General features: G+C 43.5%; 1 protein-coding gene across 1 annotated transcript in view; it reads right to left on the reverse strand.

Annotated features, from left to right (window-relative positions):
* The window catches only part of DNAI1 (dynein axonemal intermediate chain 1), a 2,249,827-nt gene that overhangs the window by 1,163,301 nt on the left and 1,064,509 nt on the right, over positions 1-22,017 (reverse strand). Inside the window, exon 8 of the mRNA XM_044077834.1 lies at positions 2,840-2,899. Within this exon, the coding sequence (XP_043933769.1) occupies positions 2,840-2,899 (60 nt within the window). The remainder of the gene's footprint in view (positions 1-2,839; positions 2,900-22,017) is intronic.

Genomic DNA, 22,017 nt, shown 5'->3' on the forward strand with positions numbered 1-22,017 from the left:
AGCAGAGGCCCAGGGAGAAACGCTCCACAGTTAAAACAAACAGACAGTAGTTACATTGGATTACATAGGGCTTAACAATTTACATAGCAATTACTTACAACATATTTACAGATGAAGAACATAGTACATCAGTAGACAACTAGAATCTTTATCTGTGAAGTACATAACAGACATTAACAAATGTTACAATAAGAAGTTCCTGCTGCATAATAAGTACTAGGCTTATGAGCATCTGAGCTTGCTATAATCAAGGTAGTTAGTGGAGTGGAAAGAAAGGTAGTGGTTGGATTGGGAGGGTGATATTAAGAGTGGGAGTTGCAAGGGCATAGCCAGCATGTTTTTAGGTGTGCTTTTAGTAAAGTTTTGAAGTGGGTGCATGATGGTATGGAGGTAATTGTGGGTGGGAGGGAGTTCCATAATTTAACTATGGCGCAAGAGAACAGTGCTTCACCAGCAGAGTTATTGGCTTTAGTGATCTGCAAGTGATCTTTGTTGCGGGACTGCTGAACTCAAGAAGGTTGAAGGTCCCAATGAGAAAACTGGCACACAAGACTCAAAGGTAGACATCTCAGACACCAGCAACAGAGCTGAAATCAGTGGTCCCACTATCAGATCTAAAGACATCAATCAGCATCCTCAGGTCTGAGACTCAAATGGATCTGATAAAGGCGGAGTCAAGCGAGTTGGAATCATATTCCTAGGCGATGAAGAAGCATGGAAAGTTGACCTGTGGGCCACAGGATCCAAGAGAAACAAAGACTTCCAAGATTACCAGAGCTGAGACACGGACCAGTAAGAAAGCAAGAAATGGGGCTATTTGGATGGATCCAACTATCTTCAAAGCCATAGGGGATGGAATGGCCCCATCTAAATCTGGGTCTTAAGATACATCTGCATTAGGCTATCTGAACCGGCTTCTGAGGTACTCCTATTATGACCTGAAAGACTGCATGGCAAAAGCTGAGGGAGATCTTGAAGGAGGATGGTCTAATAAGTCTGAACCAGATTTCTTTGGAGAATCATGTATAGTTATTGGAGCCATAAACTCCTGATCCAGAACAGCATATGTAAGCATTCAAGCCCTATGCTGTTTGAATGCTGTTTGAATCCAGGTACATTTGAAGCTGCGAGCAGAACCACGGAGTTGCTTGGTCTCTTCTTTGAATCCTGATTCTTAAGCATCAAGTGTTTGTCTGAGGATTTTTTGACTTTAGCTACTCCTGAATCCAGCAGAAGGAGGCATTTCACAATCAGTTTGTTCTTCCTATCCACCAAGGATCTGTGTTCAAAGGAAGCACAGATTTCAGAGGAAACAGACAGATGAGAATCTCCTAAAACACAGAACACACAGGTTGTGAAAGTCTTAAAGGGGATCTTTATGACCACACATGGTGCATTTTTGAAGATGGTCTGCTTTTCCATCTTCTCGAGAGTAGTAAAACTTGGTAAAACAAGTGTAACACACAAGAATAGCAAACTAAAGTTTCATAAAAGTAAAAATCTCTATCTAAGTGGATTTAATATATAAACATATCTATATATATATATATATATATATATATATATATATATATATACATATATATATATATATATATATATATACATATATCTATATATATATATATATATATACATATATACGTATCTATATATATATATATATATATATATACATATATACGCATCTATATATCTATATATATATATATATATATATATACGCATCTATATATATATATATATATATATATATATACACATATATATATATCTATATATATATATATATATATATATATATATATATATATATATACACATATATACGTATCTATCTATATATATATATATATATATATAAAATGGGTCCCCTACAAAATCCCAAATGCACAGAACCCTGACGCCCAAAATACCGAGACGAAAAGCCCAAAACCCCACCTTACTGAAACATTGAAAGTGCGAAATTCAAAATCTCGAAACTAATACATACATACAGCACACACAAACATACATACAGCACACACAAACATACACACACCCTCCCCCCATAACCAAACAAACCACCCTACACTAAAGATAAGCAGGGTGACTTCACCCACCTGCACCCCCCACACCCCTCTTTATTATTCTAACTCAGAGATCGCACAAACCTATACACAAGGCAAACTCACACCCACACATTACAGTCCTTCACACACACACACACATACACACCACAGTCACAACACACACTTACACACACTAAAGCCCCTCACAAACACACTTACAAACACACACTTACCTGAATCGCAACACCAGAAGCGCTAACTCAAAATCCCTTAACATCGGGATTTTGAATTTCGCGCTTCTGGTCTTTCGTTATGTGGGGTTTCGGGCTTTTCGTCTCGGTATTTTGGGCGTCAGGGTTTTGTACATTTGGGATTTCGTAGGGGACCCATATATATATATATATATATATATATATATATATATATATATATATATATATATATACACACTATTATACATATGATGTTTGCCATACGTACTATACTTATTTAAGCTTAACACTGCACACATATGCTATACTAAACTACAATGCTAAGTAGAAGGAAAGCGTTATGTTTATGAAACATGAAGAAGGTGCTGAGAAAAATAACAATGACAGAAACTAATGAATAACAAGCAAAACACAAACTCAACCACAACTATCTATAACAACGATAGAAATAACCAACATTTACAGAAAAGAATCACTTTTAAAGAAAAATGGCTATCATAATGAGAAGGAGCATTTATATGCTCAAGATCACACTGCTGGCCCAAAAACATTATTTAAACCCTTCCAAGGGGTTACCTGATTTGCTGTAGCAGAAAAAGATGCTCTTGGTGGAGGTTCAGTTTGCGATGCTCTTTCCTAGAAGATACAATTACAGTATGTTAATATCACAAAACATCACAATATAGCAAAGCATGCAAAAAGTAACAATCAGTTCAAGAAAAAACATAAAAAATGAAATTTCCATTATACTTTATTTTAGTCTCTGACAGCACTAAATAATGTTAGTATGAAATCTTAGAAACTGCTTTTACTTAGATGTTTTTCACAATTTTAAGTCAAATGGTCGTGCTGCATTTGTGTCTTGTCATGTACCTGGGTATATACTCATAAACAAGTTTGACAAATCAATTGCAACTCTCAGCTCAGTCTTTTTTTGGATAAACTGTCTAGGGTAACATTGTCTTTACAATGCTACTGATTTCATCTACAGATATCCCCAATTCCTTCTAAAAATTCTTTAGTTCCTTCCTGCAGTTGAGGTTGTGAATACCTCCTGCCAGTTGCATGGCATGGTGCTAACAGCCAGGTTAGAAAGGCATGTTCAGAACACAGCTTAACAGTTTAACATACATAGGATCATAGGAAGTTACTAGGCTATTGGCCCTGAGGCCCTTACAAGCCTAGCCAAGAATTTAGCCCATGTTCCAACAAATCAGCACCTGATACCCCTCTCCAGCAGGGACACAGGTGGAATCCCAGGGGTGTATCTTCTGTTCCCCATCCAGTTACCCAGTTTGCTCTTAAAAAGGGTTAATGAGGCACTCTGCTTGACGTGGAGAGGCAGTCTATTCCACAAAAGTGGGAGTCTCTGGGACACAAATCTGTCCTCCCAACAAGTCCTATTGATGTCACAGACCAGGCTGAGGTCGCACATGCGGGTTACTCGAATGGAGCTTGACCTGTGGGTATGCAGCAGTCCCATGAAGGCAGGGTGCGAGATTGCTTTGTATTCCAGACAGAGGTCACCTCTGAGGAGTCTGTAGGAGACTGAGTAGAGGGACAGGGCCTTTAATCTATCTGTGCAGGATAGATGTTTGCGGCCCTGGATTCTCCTGGTGAGGAACCTCTGTGGTCTCTCCAGCTGCTGCATGTGGTTTGTGAGGTACATGCCGAAAGGGGCATAGTACTCAATAACGGGTCTTATAAGGAAAGAATACAGGGATGTTATGACCCCCTTGTCCCTGGATGAGATACTTTTACTAATGAGGTTGACCATGTAGAAAGCTTTTCGTACAATGGAGGCACTATGGTGGTAAAAAGTCAGTTTGCTATCAATCTGAGTGCCCAAGTCCCTCATGACTGATTGTGTGCTTAGGACCTTATTAGTAATGTGATAATTTGTGGGGACATCACTCTCCGCAAAGGGGATGATGATGCATTTTTTGGCATTCAGTTTGAGGCCGCCATGTTTCTGGTACCAGTCATTTGTTTGGGTAAGACCCTCTTGGAGGATGTCCAAATCAGTAGGGGAATTGATGACAGCACCCAGCTTGCAGTCATCTGCAAACTTGGTCATCCATAGCCCACTGGTTTTGGCCAGCACCTCAGAAAAGTATATCCCAAACAATGGAGGCCCCAAAACCGATCCCTGGGATACAACTTTCGTTATGAGTCTACTTGCTTAAGGTGACTTCCCTTTTTTTGACTAGGTGGGTTCTATCAGTGAGCCAGTTTGCTCCCCATCTAGTAAAATATGGATTGATGCCTAGTTGAGATAGTTTATCTATTATACCTGAATGGGGAATAGTATCAAAGGCTTTGGCCAGGTCAAGGTAGGCAGTGTGCACCATCTTCCCCTCATTCATGGCTTTGGTGACTATCTCAAATAAGTCAAAGAAATTTAACAGGCATGACATCCCCTTGACAAAACCAAACTGTGTGTGTTCAAGTGTTTGGAGGTTGCCAATGTCCTTGTTAATGAGGACCAAGATAATCCGCTCTATGCCCTTGCAGATCAGGCTCGTTAGGCTGATAGGTCTATAATTTCCTGGATCGGTGGATGCTCCACCTTTGTGCAAAGGGATGACAGTGGCTGTCCTCCACTCAGCTGGGACAAAGCCGGTACTCAGGCTTTGGTTGAATAGGGTGCCTAATGGTGCTGCAAGTTCCTGCCTGAGTTCATGTAGGATGCATCCTGGGATGTTATCGGGTCGCAAGGAGGCTGTATTTTTTGCCTTTGAAATGCCAGTGATGATTTGCTCCCTAGAGATAAGGGGAGGGGAGCAGGTGCTGGGAATGTCCTAATTTACTGATAGGGGGACAGAGGGGTGAAGTTTCCACTGAACCTGTCTGCTAGCAGGTTGGCTATATCTAGGGCATCTGTGTATGTGGTGTCCTTGACCACCAGTTCTGAGCAGATCTGGGTGCTTCCTTTTCGACTGTGGACATATGTGAAGGAGGTCTTATGATCATCTTTAGTAGATGTGCCCAGTTTGTACTTAAAGTTTGCTTTGGAGGATTTCACTAGTGCTCTTATATGCCTGTTCAGGCTAAGGAGAGATTGCTTCCAATTAGGCACCTGCTCCTTCTTGGTCCTAGACAGCAATTTTGTCCTTTTATTATAGACTTTATTTATTGCAGATGTCCACCACACAGGTTTAGTCTTCCTTGAGGAGGAGGATTTCTTCCTGTCAGGTATTCCTGATTCCATGCAGCTATATAAATGCTCGTATAGTACTTTGGTGTAGGTTTGGACATATGTGCCAGTTCCTATGGAGAGGGAGGGGGCTGTGAAGCTGTTTATACCTCCCCTCAGGAGGTTGTAATCAACTTTGGAGAAGTTTTTTTATTTGGCCCTACCTCGCGGGGGGGTGGGGGGGGTTAGGGGAGATGGTGACTTCAAAAGTGATTGCTTTGTGGTCAGAACTTACCATGGATGATAACACTGTAGGGATGCTGCAGTGGTTACTCATGTTGTTTAATACCAAGTCCAAGATATTTTCACCTCTTGTGGGGGTGTCAACCAACTGGCTCAAGGCATTTGCATTGATGAAATCAAGGAATCTCTGGGCATTTGTGTTTTCGCATGAGTATTTCTTTTATTCTATGGTTGGATAGTTAAAGTCGTCCAGGATCAGGGTAAACGGTTGAATCTTGATAGATTCGAAGAGGTCCAAATAGGTGGAGTGGGCATCTTGAGTCAAGGATGGGCAGGTAGCTAGCTATGATTTGAATAGGGATCTTTTCAATTGTTAACTGCACCTGGAGTGTCTCCTGTGCATCATACTGTTTGATCAGCCTGGAGGTGTGCATGTCTTTTGTATACATTGCAACTCCACCTCCTTTTGCTTTGCTGCCCATGGTTTGGGGTCTGAATGTATGATAGGATGAGTAATCTGGTATGGCTGGGGTGCTGTCCGCAGCTTTGAACCAGGTTTCTGTGACTGTGCAAATGTCAGCATCTTCCAGGGTTAAGAATGCTTGCAATGAGTGCAGTTTCATGTTTAGACTCCTAGCGTTTAGCAGCATGACCTTTAATTTACGTTTTGATGAAATTTTCATGTTGGTAGTTTTGACCTCATGGCATTGCTGAAAGAGGCACTATGGGGGAGTTAAGAGCCTTTGCCAGGAGCCTGAATCCTAAGGGAGACAAATGCAGGCCATCTCTGGCAAAGCATCATGGTTTGTCAATCATGTCATCCCAGGCTGTCAGGTCTGGATGCACTTGGAATGACACCAGAAACTAAGCCAATTGTTAAAATCAATCATTTTCTGTTTGTATTGGGCATCATTCTGGGTGATGGTAGAATACTGCTATGTGCAAACAAAACCAGAAAGGCAGTAGACAAGAATATAAAATTTCACAGAACAATGCAATGGTACAGTGGTTAGCCTTACAGTCTCACATTGAGTGGTCTTCCATAGGTTCATAGGTTGGTACTAGGCTATCGGCCCTAGGGCCTATACAAGTCTAGCCATAAGAATTCCCTGGCTATTTCTTCCCACACTATTTACTTCCCTGGACCCCTGTCTAGCACAGTGATTGATGTGATCCCTGGGGTGAATTTCCTTTCTCCCATCCAATCACCAAGGTTCCTTTTGAAGAGGGCCAAGGAAGTGCTCTGCTTGACATGTATGGCCAGTACAGTTCTCAGCTGGGGTGCTTTCTGTGGAAATCTGCACATCCTTATATCCACAAAGATTTTTGCAGGGTATTCCAATTTTCTTCTTACACATCAAGCATATCAAAAGTGAACTAACATTCTTCCAAACTGAGTGAAGGTGTTGTGTGTGTGTGTGTGTGTGTGTGTGTGTGTGTGTGTGTGTGTGTGTGTGTGTGTGTGTGTGTGTGTGTGTGTGTGTGTGTGTATGTGTGTTTGTGCGTGCACTTGTGCGCGCATTCTATACTGTATTGTGTAAGTCATCTGTGACTCTGAAATGTATTAAGCTGGTAATTAGCACATTTTATACTTATCAATCTTATGGAAACTGTATCTGTTAATGCTAGATGGAGATGCTCTCCAAACAAAGGAAGACAGTGGAAAGATGGCAGTCACCCACAGCAGAGAGCCTTCTTGCAGATCAATTGATATTTTGAATACACTTTTATTACAGCTGACTTTAAAAACTCTCTGCAGTGTGTAACTGCTGAGAAGAATCGCAATCAGAATAAAATTAACTTTCATTGGAAGGACAGAGCTAGGAGAAGGATGAAGGGCAAAGAAATCTATGTCCTGAAGCACTGAGGTGTCATAGAAGCCTTGCTTCTGAAACATTGGCCAAAGAATTAAAATTTGTTAAACACATGAATCAGTGACAAAGGGGACATGACACAAATGTCTGCAATTAACATATTCCTGCAGCAAGCACTGGAAGTAATAAAACTCCTGATATAGTAAGGCTTGACAGCAGTATTTCCTAAAGCATGGTCCACTGTCTAGAACTAAAAAACAATGAAATTAGCAATCAACTTGGATGTAACTTGGCCAATCACTGCAAGTCCCTTGCTATTCAGGGTACAGAAGACTAACAACCTAACTTTTCATAGATTCATAGATTATTACTAGGCTAATTGCCCTTGCAAGCCATTTTAAGCCTAGCCAATTATCCCTTGTGAGACTCAAACCCTGCACCTTGTGTTTGTAAGGAAAACACCTTAACCATCAGGCCATCCTCCCACCCTAATCTATCCTCCTAAACTCAAGGACCTCCTTCAGACAGAACCATTGTTTATGGTATGTTAAAAGATATGAGGGACTTTTTCTGCCCTGGAAAGAAATCATGGTAATAAGTGGACTGGAATAAGGACAGTGATAAGGCCACTTTTAGAAGAAAATCTGGTTACTGTCAAGAAACACTTACTACTTGCTGTTTGTATCATAGCTGGTGATTTCAATCAAATGGACTTAAAGTCATTTCTCCCCAAATTTCATCAACACTTGAAATGTGCAGCCAAGGAGAAAAATACACTGGACAAGGCCTACTCAAATACAGAGGATGGCTATAGGGCAAAACAACTGCCTCATCTAGGCCAGTCAGACCATTTGTCCATACTCTTGACTCCAGCATACACTCCTGTTAGAAAAGAAGACCAGATTACTACAAAGATTTTAAAATATGGCTTGAAGGTGCACAACTACAGAACTGCTGTAAAAGAACTAACTGGGACATACTTGAGGCTCAGGATCTGGAACAGTACATATCAATGGTATTCTGTTACATGAAAACCTGTGTTGACAATGTCACTGTTAGCAAGCACATTCGTGTGTACCCTAATCAGAAGCCTTGGATGATGAAGAAGGTCAGATCTCTTCTCAAGCACCACAATGCAGCCTTCAGGTCTGGAAACAGAGCCCTTTACAGCATGGCTAGGTCCAACCAAAAGAGAACTATCAGAGAGGCTAAAGCAGCCTATAAAAGGAAGACAGAAGACCATATCACCAACAAGGACTCACAACGACTATGGCAAGGTATTCAGCACATCACCAACCAAAAAGCCAGCAACTGTATATGGCTGTTGATGGAGGTGCCGCGATTTCTTCACCCATTTTTGAGGTGGAAACAGCAGAGACAGTCATGCACAGGCCTCAGCAAATAGGGCACAGCAGTCTCACCTCATCTATACCAGCCTCCTACAACCACACCTTCACAGTTGAGCAGCATGATGCAAAACGCGTGCTCAAATCAGTTAATCCAAGAAAGGCTGCTGTCCCTGATGGTGTGATGGGATGGGTGCTGAAAGAATGCACAGACCAACTGTGTGGGGTCATCACAAAGATCTTCAACCTGTCTCTGTCTAAGTCTACTATTCTGTCTTGTCTGAAGTCAACTATGATTATTCCACTGCCAAAGAAACTTGTCATCAGTAGTCTCAATGACTACTGTCCAGTGGCACTAACTCCGGTCATCAAGAGGTGTTTTGAACAACTGGTTCTGCGACACATCAAGGACAGTCTCCTAGTTATCTTGAATATACACCAGTATGCTTACAGGGCAAACAGATCTACAGAAGATGCCATCTCCGCTGCCTTACACACTGTACTTTGCCATCTTGAGCAGCAGGGGGACTATGTGAGGATGCTTTGTAGACTTTAGTTCAGCCTTTAACAAAGTTATACTGGACAGACTGGTCACTAAACTCGCTGGCCTAGGACATTCAGAATCTTCCTGCTGTTGGATTAAGACTTTTTGACTAACTGTCCTCAGATGGTCAGACTAGGCCTGCACCTTTCTTGCACTCTCAGGCTAAACACCCATGTCCCACAACGCTATGTACTGAGCTCCCTTCTGTATGCTCTTTACACCCACGACTGTGACCCCTCGCATTCTTCTAATACCATCATTAAGTGGTTGGACTTATTTTAGGAGGACACGAGGCAGCATATAGAGATGAAGTTCAAAGACTAGCTGCACAGTGTATTGAAAAGAAACTTACCCTGAATGCTGCCAAAACAAAATAACTCATAATAGATTTCTGGATGCACAGCACAGATCACAAACCAATATACATCAATGGAGATTGTGTGGAAAGGGTTCTTGCCTTCAAGTTTCTAGGTGTACATGTGGTAGAAGATCTCTCTTGCTCCATAAATATCACAGAAGCAGTCAAGAAGGCAGGCAGAGACTTCATTTCCTGAGGATCCTCTGGAAAAACAACCTGCAGAAGAAGCTACTGGTGTCTTTTTACTGCTGTTTTGTTGAAAGTGTGCTAACATATGCATTTCCATGTGGTATGCCAACAGCTTAGCGGCAGACAGGAAGGCCCTTCAAAGATTCATTAACTCTGCCCAGAAAATCATTGGCTGCTCACTGCCCTCTCTGGAGAAACTTGTCAGCTCTTGCTGTCTCAGCAAAGCAAGCAAAATCTTGAAAGACCCTTCCCACCCTGGACATCACCTGTTTGAGCTGCTGCCTTCTGGCAGATGGTTCAGATCCATTCCATCTCGAACAAATGGACTTAAGAACAGTTTCTATCCCAGAACTATAAGTGAACTGAACACTGCTAAATACTCACATTGAGTACAGATAATAGTCATTTGCACTATAAGGTATATGTTTACATTCCTGTGAACCTTACTTTATTCCTTTCATGTGCAATATAACAAGTCCAATAACTTAGCCGTTTACTGCATTGCATTGCATTATATTGTATTGTTTGGTATTGTATTTTCTTATTTATTCACATTCATTATGTGAATTCACCTTAGAAGGACTGCTACACATTTTGTTGTACTTGTGCAATGACAATAAAGGAATCTTATCTTATCTACTCACAAAATAAGAGTCCCCGTAGTTAAAGCCCTACAGCCTCCCTAGAGATCCTATGGGCAGAAGTGATGGACACCAAAAGTCATCTTCCAAGAAAAACATTACAGACACCAAATGGTCAGTTTAATCCAAGGTCCAGTTGGAAGTAAAATGAATGGCTAAAAGAACCATGCTAGCTGGTGTGCAGGGATGGGGTTATTATGGTAGGTGCCTGTTCCATTGCTAGAAACCTTGAGGTTTTCCATGTATGATCTCTTCCATCTCAACAGTTGGCCAACAAGAATGTCATCACCAAGGGTGTCATGGCCAAGGTTCATACCAACACTGAGATCAATGCCAAGCCACACTGCTAACTGTCCCTGGCACCTGGCTTGGGGCTGACATTAACAAGTGGGTCTTTGGCACCAAGGTACCAAGCACTCTGGAGCCAACAACCATGATGCTAGTCATTCTAGGTGTCAAAAGAGATGGCAGTGATTTCACCAGTGCTGAGGGTAGACATCACTGTAGAACTCACAGCTATTGCTAAAGGAAACAGCAAAGGATCCATGGTCAGCCTCAATACTATCAAAGTGAAAACACAACTCAGAGTAGAATCCAAAAAGGTTGTGGTCTAACAGCATGCACTGACAAATTACTTTTTTTTTTTTTTTTTTTTAACAAATAGAAGTCAGCATTAAAGTATTTTGGCCTGAGGCAAACCACACACAGGTTGTATGGGTCCTGGAGTGGATTCTTGTCTCCATATTTTTTTACATTTTATAAAGCCAGAGGTACATTCTTTGCCCATTTTACAACAACTTGCAAATACACTAACAAGAATGACCTAGTAAGCTATTGACTGTCTTAAATACTGTAAGTAACAGCACTACAAGCAAACAAGAAAACTGCAAAGGAAGGTCAAAAAGAAAAGTCAATCAAAAATGCAGAAAAACATTCAATTGCCAATGAATAACTGTAAGAATTATTATTATGATTAGTATAAATTTTGCTTGTGAAAAAATTTGTTATAGAAAGAGAGGACAAGAAAAAGCGATGAGATATGGAGGAACAGAGACAGAAAATAACTTTTTTTAATTTGAAAAAAAAGTTACACTCCTGGTACAAAACAATCAGAAGATGTATTTAGAGCAACAATTTGTCGGAAGATAATGCCTCATCTATCACATTATTGTCAAAATTACTTTTAAAGCTGAAGTTCCTTCAGCTGTAAAAGATTTGTGTATTGCTTGTAGAAGTGGCAGTGCATTTAAGGAGACAGGGAAAAGCTCAGGACTGAAGGAGATTGCAAAATTTGCCAAGAAAAGATGCCTGTGGTGACAAGTCCAAAGAACAGTGTATGGAGTGAATCGGGAGAGATATTCTTACACAGCTCCCGGAATGACGTACTTGATGCAGGAGCCAAATGAGGCTCCTCCACCACCACAGAAAGCAACTTTTTTTCCCTGTTACTCAGAGCCCTTAAAAAAGATGCATCGGCCTCTACAGAGGAAGAATGGAAGAAGTCTCAGAATCTGTAAGGGATGAGACCTTAATTGTGTATTTTGCCCTTTTCTAAAGAAGTATCTTAACCTTTTTTGACTATGCAGATTTGCTGTATTATCTGATTTATTTTCTTAGCAAGAAAACACAACATACAATAGCAACGTTTCTTGAATTTCTCATCACCATATTCACATTCTTCAGAGTTAGTATGGCCTAAACAGAAGAAACAGTGCATGTGGAGTTTTCTGTATCATAATCATGTTTATTAAATGATTTAGACAATTTGCCAATCACAACTATAGAAGACAAACTTCATTGAGGAAAAAATAAACACAATAGAATTTAAATTAATTTACTTTTGCAGGAAACTTTTCTGCAGGTGACATCTTGTATTGTGGGGTAGTGAGATGAAGCACTCTTGACTGCTCGTGCAAGAAGAACATAATAGAGACAGTAACAAAGCCAGAGGTACATTCTTTGCCCATTTTACAACAGGGGGCATTAAAACCTATTATACAATGACTTGACCATTAACATTTAAGAATGAGCATGTTGACTGGTCAGCCCAACATGTGTGCCCGTTGTAAATCGAGCATATAGCAATGGAAAACAGTCTGGTCACCCAGACTTTCTTCTATTAATATATGTTACAGCTCTATTTTATTTATTTATTTATTTAAAATAAACTTTTAAAAAACTGTGAATTCAAAAGAACGAGACAGACAGGACAAAGAAAAATAAAAGGATAATCAGGTAGGTTATGCAAAACTAGAGAAACATACCTGATTATCCTTTCATTTTCTCTCTCCCACCTCTCTCCTATGTTGAAAATCTCCTGATTACTTTTTTTTTAATTAAAAAAAAAAGCAACAGAGATCTTCCTTTCTTCATTGCTTCCTTTATATATCACTGATGCACTGTGTAAGCATGGGAATGAAAGTCCCGTACACATCCCCAGTACATAAGAAAAGTCCCAGGATATTGGGGAAAAACGCAGAAGAGCAGCATAATGCCGTTATACAAGGATATAATTTCCGAAAAGTAACTAACTTTTTTCTTAAATAATGTCATTGTATAACAGCAATAACCTACGGCTGCATGTGGGTAATGCTTGATTTACCCAAGGTTGACTTTGTTTGGTCAGTCGAGCTTTGCTTCCCCACAGCTGTGCCCTAATGGGAGGGGATTGAGAAGAACAACCATTCATTCTGCTGAACAGCAAAATAGGGAAGAGCTGTGATCACCAAGAAACAGTGGATAGAAATGAAATAGAATAAGAAGTTATGTACCTACCATAACGTTCGATGTTAGTTGTCTTCTCTCGCCTTCTTTCTTGCTTGATGGTTCGGAGCCGATCCCTCGGCTCCGACTCGGCACTTGCTAAGCTAGAGAGTCACTTTTACCAGCTCGAGGCAGCCCCATATCCCATGATGCAAGGCGGTAAGTACCCAGATCTCGTTTGATGACAAAGGGCAACAGCACCAAGCATAAAATACTTCCAAAAGGAAGAAAGAAAACTTACAGATGGAAGAAGGACCAGGTCTGAATGGTCTTCAGCATAACAGTTTCTTATAACAAGGTCTGTCCAGGCCAGGGGGAAGGAGGGAGGATCGCAAGAAAGAAGGCGAGAAGACAACTAACATGGAGCGTTATGGTAGGTACATAACTTCTTAATGTTAAGTTGTCAATCTCGCCTTCATTCTTGCTTGATGGGACCGCGTCCCTAGCACCTCTATCCTGGGTGGCTCAATGGAACAAACTCTTGAGGACTGTAGAGTCAAAACTGGCTCTGTCCCTGAAGGCCAAGTCCAATTTGTAATGGGAAACAAAAGTGTGAGGAGTGGCCCAAGTGGCCGCTGCACAAATAGTGTCTAAAGGAAGTCTAGCTTGAAAAGCTGTAGAAGTAGCTAAGCTCCTAGTTGAATGTGCTTTAGGTTTTGAGCACAGCTGTTTTCCCCTGAGTATAAATTTCAGAGATGACCGAAGAAAGCCATCTGGACAAGGTCACTTTAGAAACAGGAAGGCCTTTTTTATTATCCGCATAGGAAACAAAAAGTTGATCAGATTTTCTAAATTTTTTGTTCTGTCCAAATAATATCTAAGTTGACGGTGGACATCAAGATAATGTAGCTTTTGTTCAGCTCTATCTGAATAGTTAGGGAAAAATACAGGAGATCAATGGATTGATTCAAATTGTTCTTTGAAGCGACCTTAGGCAAAAAGGTTGGGTTAGTTCTCAAAGATACTCTGTCTTTGTGAAAAACCAAATAGGGGGGTCGAACCGAAAGAGCATGAAGTTCAGACACCCTCCTGGCAGATGTAATGGCCACTAGGAATAAAGTTTTCCAAGAAAGATATTTCAGGGAACAAGAAACAGCTGGCTCGAAGGGGGGAAGAATCAAGGATGTCAGCACTAAATTTAGATCCCACTGAGGAGGAGGATTCCTGATTGGAGGCTTTAGTAGGAAAATTCCTTTCAAGAAGGCCCTGCAGAGCCTATGGGACATAATATTATGATCTGCTATACCGACATGAAAATTGGAAATAGCAGCCAATTGAACTCTGACTGTGGAAGAAGAGGAGCCTGCATGAAAAATCTCTGCTAAGAAGTCCAGGACTGCCTGAACAGGGGCAGTAAAAGGATCAATATTCTTGGCCTTAGCCCAATAAGAGAAAGCGTTTCCATTTGCTTGTATAAATCCTCCTGGTAGAGGATTTTAGCGTTACTATGATGTCTCTAACTGGGTTAGAGATCAAAGGAAGCCTGGCTAAGGAAGGAAGTGGAGCAACCATGCTGTGAGGTTGAGAGAAGGAATTGACCGGTGCAGCTGACCCGATTGGTGAATCAGAAGATCTGGCACTGGGTCCAGATGCCACGGCTGCACCAAAAGGTGATGATGGAGGAACGGAAACCAAACTTGTCGAGGCCAGTAAGGGGCAATGAGAATCAATTTGGCTCTCAAAGCGGTAGCTTTCTGGATAACCTGAGGGATCAGAGGAAATGGAGGGAAGGCATAAAGAAGTCCCTGGGGCCAATCCTGGGTCAGAGCGTCTCTGGGGGGATGGCCTGATGGAGGGAAGAGGCAGAAGAAGTCTGGACATTTGCTGTTTTGGGGAGTAGCAAAAAGATCGCAGCATGGGCGACCCCATTCCAGAAAAATCTCTTCCGCTATAGATTGCTTGAGAGACCACTCGTGAGGCATGAGAATAGCTCTGCTCAATCTGTCCGCTACAATGTTGGTTTTCCCAGGGATATGCGTTGCTACCAGAAACCGATGAGAGGAGATCGCCCATTGCCATAGTCTGAGCGCTTCTCGACACAAGGGGTAGGACTTGGTTCCGCCCTGTTTGTTGATATACCAAACTACAGACATGTTGTCTGTGTGGACTGCAATTGTCCCTACGGGAAGAAAGTCGTTGAGGGCTTGCAACGTTAAAAGCACTGCTCTCATCTCCAGGACATTTATGTGCAGATGGTACTCGAATGGCTGCCACGTCCCATGAACCATTCTGCCCTGATAATGACCCCCCCACCCGATCAGGGAGGCATCCGTGGTGACAGTGGCTATCGGGGATGGGGGTACAAAGTACCTGCCTTGGTGAACCTGAGGAGATGTGATCCACCAAGCAAGATGCTCTTTGCATGTCTGTGTCACCAGAATCTGGTGGCGCATTGGAAGTTGTTGGTATGACCATTGTGTGAACAGCATCCACTGAAGAAGGCATGTAGAATCGAGCCAGGGGAAGAAGAGTAATGGCCGCAGCCATGAGACCTAAAACCTTTAGAACCATTCTGGCCTGTACTTTCTTGTTGGCCAGAATGATTCTGACATGACTCTGAATGTCTGAAACTCTTTGATCTGTAAGGGTAGCTGACATCCGAACAGTGTTTAAATTTAGCCTATGAAGGTAATAGACTGGCAGGGCGATAAGGATGACTTTTCGAAGTTGATCGAGATGCCCAAATGAAAACAAAGGTTTATTGTGTAATCCCTGGCTTGTATAAGCTGATGCCTGGTGGTGGCTTACAGGAGCCAGTCGTCGAGATACGGAAACACCTGGAATCCTTGACGTCTCAGGTGAGCCGTGACCACTGCCATGCATTTGGTGAACACTCTGGGGGCTGTAGTGAGACCAAAGGGCAGGGCTCTGAACTGGAAATGACTGGACCCCAGCCAAAAGCGGAGAAATCTCCTGGAGCGTCTGTGAATCTTGATGTGATAGTACGCATCCTGAAGATCTATTGAGCACATCCAGTTGTCCTTCTGTAAGAAGGGCAGAATTGACTGAAGAGTGACCATTCGAATCTTGTCTTCTTGACAGACTTGTTGAGTCTGCTGAGATCAATATTGGTCTCCAGTCTCCCGTCTTTTGGGGACCAAAAGAACCTTGAGTAGATTCCGGCCTCTGAATGGTCTGTTGTAACTGGCTGAATGGCTCTTCTTTGCAGTAGTTTTGAGACTTCTAACTCTGCAATTTCCCTTAGACCGGGTGGTACATCTGGAAGGGAACTTGAGGGAAGGGACTGTCCTCGAAAGGAATTATGTAACCCTTGGATATGATCGACTGTACCCATGTGTCTTGAGTGAGGGAATGCCAGGCTTCTGGGTACAGTGATAATCTTCCCCCGACTGCCTCCAAGGAGGGACAGCCGGGCAACATCTCAGGGATGCTGAAAGGGCTTGTCAGAGAGAGGCTCTCTGTTTCCCTGGTTTTGGACCCCTCTGCCTCTAGAGCGCGTCTGTTGTTGTTACCCCTCTGCCTCTAGGGGTAAACTGACCACGTGAATCGGCGTGACTCCTTGGGATTTCTGGAACCACATCTTCCCACCTTTCTGTCCTTTGGGATAAGGTCTAGAAGGGGTGGAAAAACGGACTCCTACAGCAGAAAGAGTCTTGCCGTCCTGTTCGCACCTGGTCAAGGTTTCCTTCACCTGAGGGCCAAACAAAGCTGACCCATCAAAGGGAGAATTTGTGAAGGACGCCTTAAAGGGATCCGCAAAATCACATAGCCACATCCAGGCTTGGCGTCTAAGAGCCTCACCTGTACCTGCGGCTCTACTCGCTCCATCAGCAGCGTAAGATATTAGCCGCATGGAGGAGTTTGCAATGGAATTGAGGGTTCCTAGCTGCGAAGCAATTTTTTCTTGAGCCCCTGCAGCTGTAGGATCCTGAACTACTTCACCCAGCTCCTTAAGGATATCCCTCTGGAGTCTGGTGAAGTGACATAGGTAATTCAGCGAACGCATAGCAAAGGTCGCTGAGGAAAACATCCGCTTACCGTACCTATCCATGGTCCTAGAGTCCTTATTAGGAGGATGGGCGGGCACGGAAGGATCTGCAAGTTCCTTTTTGGTGGCCGCAGCCACCACCATGGCATCAGCAGGGACACCCTTAGTGAGGAATTGCTTGTCACACGGGGCAGTGATAAATTTTGAAGGCCTCCTAGGGACTGGCTCTACAGAGTCAGGAGCTGCCCACGCCTTTCGTGCAATAACCTGCATAAGGGGGTCGAAAGGCGGAGACACCCAGGAGGTGGAGGGCCAAGATCCAAACACCTCTAGGTATACTGACTCATCCTCAGAGGGATTGTTGGTGGGCCAGTTTCCCCTCTGTTTTAGAAGTTCTAGGATGTCTGAGAAGGAGACATCCTCAGAGGGGGATCTAGGGGATCCCTCTGACTCATCAAAGTCAGTATCCGAAGTGACAGACTCGGGGGAGTCTACATGTTTCCTCTTACAAGTCCTCTTCCTAGGAGGATCTCCCGAAACATCAGGAGAATCCTCGGAAGAGGGAAATTCCCAATGGGGAAACCTGAGGCGGAGGATCTCTGGGTCCTGTAGCAAGAGAAGTGGCAGAGATGTCAACAGGTACTATAGAGGGAGGAGCTACGGGAACAGACTGCTGACTGATACCAGTGGCCAGCACACTCTTCATCACCTCGAATGCTCCCCTCCCAGGCAGGTCCGAGAGAACCCGTTCCGAAGAACTAGGAACTCCAGGGACCACCGAAAGTGAAGTCTCCGAGGCAGATGTCGGAGCCGAGCTCACCAAGGCCGAGGCTCCAAGGGGAAGAGCGGGTTCGGACAAGGGTCCGATGCCACTCACCCCCTCGGAGGAGACCATGGAAGCCCGACCACCGAATCCCTCTAAGGAAGGTCTCGAAGAGGAGATAAGAGTAGAGGCTGAAGGAACAGAAGGGGGTATCCATCCTCCAGCCATAGCAGTAACCATTCCCGAAGACTCCAACTCCAAGCTCTGGGGTAGAGTTGAAGGAGGAACTGTAACGGGGTGTGGACCAATAGTCGTCTGTTGAGATGGACTATGTAACATTTGGGCCAGTACCTGTGACTTAAGTAATCTGCTGACCACTCTCTCTAGGTCATGGTCTGACAGTCTGGATGACCTTGAAGATCGGCTCCGATGGCTCCGTTCCGAAAGAAGAGGTGAAGCCGGAGCCGAAAGTATCGGCTCCAAGGAAGGAGACCTCGACCTCTTCCTGGAATGAGCCATCGGAACCGATACTATAGATCCTGTCGGAGCCGAAGACTTATCGGAGCCGACAGGAAGCCTCGATGTATCGGCTCCAGCCGGAGCCGATACAGCCACCAAAGTAACGGTGTCAGAGCCGATCGGAGCCGACACCGATGCCTGTGCCACATGGTGGTCGGAGCCGATCGGAGCCGACACCGATGTGGTCGATGCAGATTCGGCACCGATAGCCATCGGTGCCGAAGGCTTTGTTAAGCCAGAATCGGCTCCAGCCGGAGCCGATCTCGACTCAGAACGAGTCGGAGCCGAGGCCGCAGGCTTAGACACAGAAGCCTGGGCCTTGGAAGATTTAGCTGATTTTGATGGAGCCGACTTAGCCGGAGAGCCCTCCGGCTTAAGAAGGCCCCTAAGTATCAGCTTGTTGCGTCTTTCCTGCAGGACTCTCTGGCTGAAAGAATGACAAATAGCACAGGAGTCCTGCAGGTGAAGAGGCCCCAGGCAATACAGGCAAGAAGTGTGACCGTCTGTCAGAGACATCTTCTGACAGCACGAGTCACACTTCTTAAAACCTGAGACCCTCTCCTTTGACATGGTGCTTTACAAAACACACACACACACACCAGTCAAAAAATTAACTTAAATAAAATACCAAAAGGTATTCCTATAAAACAAACACACATACCCTAACAGGGAGGGGATGGGATGGGTAAAGTTTGACTAAAAAAAATTAGAAGAGACAGGGATTTTCTGTCAGAAAATGTAAATAATTACTTTATAACTAAGAATTAAGGGTTTTTTTACAAAAAGGGGCTTAACTATCAAAAAAGTGAATCACTTACCAGGAGCTGGTAAAAGGAGGACCTCATAAGCGAAGCGGCAAACGAGATCTGGATACTTACCGCCTTGCATCATGGGATATGGGGCTGCCTCGAGCTGGTAAAAGTGACTCTCGAGCTTAGCAAGTGCCGAGTCGGAGCCGAGGGATCGGCTCCGAACCATCAAGCAAGAATGAAGGCGAGATTGACAACTTAACATGTTATGTTCTTACCATAACGTTCCATGTTAGTCGTCTTCTTCTCGCCTTCTTCTTGCTGGATGGGTTCGGAGCCGACCTCGACTCGCCACTCTAAAAGCTCGAGAGTTGGTTCCACCGGCTCGAGGCTCCCCTTATATCCCACAATGCTAGGCGAGAGTTACCTCAGATCTCGTTTGTAAGCTAACCCCAGCTTATAATAGTAACAAAATAACTCTAAACAGAGTCCACCTCTAACAACAGGAAGAAGAAGGGTGACCTACATCCTGATCCAGGAAATATGCACAACAGCATATGCCTAAGAAAGAGGTGGTAGAAAGAGAGGTCACGATCACAACTCCTCTAGGTCTGTCCAGGCCAGGGGGAAGGAGGGTGGGGCCTTAGAAGAAGGCGAGAAGAAGACAACTAACATGGAACGTTATGGTAAGAACATAACTTCTATATGTTAAGTTGTCTATCTCGCCTTCATTCTTGCTGGATGGGACCGCGTCCCTAGCACCTTGTCCCGGGTGGCCTAACGGAACAGACTCCTGAGAACAGTGGAACCAAAATTAGCTCTATGCCTAGAAGCTAAATCCAACTTATAATGAGAAATAAAAGTGTGAGGAGTAGCCCAAGTAGCCGCTGCACAAATGGTGTCAATAGGCAGTCTGTCTTGGAAGGCTAAAGAAGTAGCCAAAGCTCTGGTGGAATGGGCTTTAGGTTTATCAGGCAATTTTTGTTGTCTAATTTCATATACCAGGGAAATCAAAGATGTTAGCCATCTGGATAATGATACCTTTGAAACTGAAAGTCCCTTTCTGCTTTCCATAGGAGACAAACAGCTGATCAGATTTTCTGAATTGTTTTGTTCTATCCAAGTAGTACCTCAATTGACGATGAACATCCAGGCAGTGTAATTTTTGTTCAGACCTATTGGAATACTCTGGAAAAAGACAGGGAGGTCAATGCTTTGGTTTAGATTTGATGTCGAGACCACCTTAGGCAAAAAGGACGGGTTAGTTCGTAAGGATACTCTGTCCTTATGAAACAAAAGATAAGGAGGACGACAACTGAGTGCTTGAAGCTCTGAAACTCTTCTAGCTGATGTAATAGCTACCAGAAAAAGAGTTTTCCATGATAACAATTTTAAGGAACAGGAAGCTGCAGGTTCGAAAGGGGGAAGAATCAAAGAAGCAAGAACTAAATTTAGGTCCCAAGGAGAAGGAGGATTTCTTATAGGAGGTCTGAGAAGAAAAACTCCTTTCAAAAAGGCTTTGCAGAGTTTGTGGGACATTAGGGCAGATTCAGAAATACCCACATGAAAGTTAGAAATAGCTGCCAATTGAACTTTAAGTGTAGAGGAGATGAACCTGCATGGAAGAGTTCAGCTAGAAAATCAAGGACTAGTTGGATGGAAGCGGTGAAAGGATCTATGTCCTTTCCTTGTGCCCAATATGAGAAGCGTTTTCACTTACTCAAATAAATCTTTCGAGTGGAAGATTTATGGGAAGCTATCAATATATCTCTAACAGAGTGAGATAATTGAGGAAGCCTGGCTAAGGTTGGAACTGGAGGAACCAAGCAGTGAGGTTCAGAGAGGGGAGGGAGCGATGAAACTGACCCGACTGATGGATCAAAAGATCTGGAACTAGGTCCAGATTCCACGGTCGCTCAAGAGAAAACGATGTAGAAAGGGGAACCACACTTGTCGAGGCCAGTAAGGAGCAATGAGGATCAATGAGGCCTTCTGAGCGATAGCTTTCTGAATTACTTGAGAGATCAGTGGGAAAGGAGGAAATGCATACAGAAGTTCCCGGGGCCAAACTTGGACTAGAGCGTCTCTGCTGGGTTGGCCTGGTAAAGGGAATAGAGTGAAATATTCTCTGCACTTGCTGTTTTGGGGAGTAGCAAAAAGATCGCAGCAAGGCTGACCCCACTTGAGAAAAATTTCTCTCACTACAGAGTCTTTCAGAGACCACTCGTGAGGCATGAGAATAGCTCTGCTCAACTTGTCCGCAATATGATTGGACTTCCCGGGATGTCGTTGCTATCAGAAAACGCTGAGAAGAAATCGCCCATTGCCACAGTCTGAGTGCTTCTCGACACAGGGGGTATGATCTGGTTCCGCCTTGTTTGTTGATGTACCACACTACAGACATATTGTCTGTCTGGATTGCAATTGTTCCCAAGGGAAGAGAGTCTTGAAGGGCTTGCAACGCTAAAAGCACTGCTCTCATCTCCAGAACATTTATGTGCAAGTGGCATTCGTTTGGTTGCCATGTGCCCTGGACTGTCCTGCCCTGATAATGCCCCCCCCACCCGATCAGGGAGGCATCCGTTGTCAGTGTAGCAACTGGAGGAGGTGGAACAAAAGGTCTTCCCGACAGGAGATGGGGGGAAGACATCCACCACATGAGATGCTTTTTGCACGCCTGCGTGATCACAATGGTGTGAGACATTGGAAGTTCCTGGTATGACCATTGAGTAAAAAGCAT

This window comes from Protopterus annectens, chromosome 1.part1 (genome assembly GCF_019279795.1).
Source record: "Protopterus annectens isolate FY-2018-M chromosome 1.part1, PAN1.0, whole genome shotgun sequence".
Taxonomy (NCBI): Eukaryota; Metazoa; Chordata; order Ceratodontiformes; family Protopteridae; genus Protopterus; species Protopterus annectens.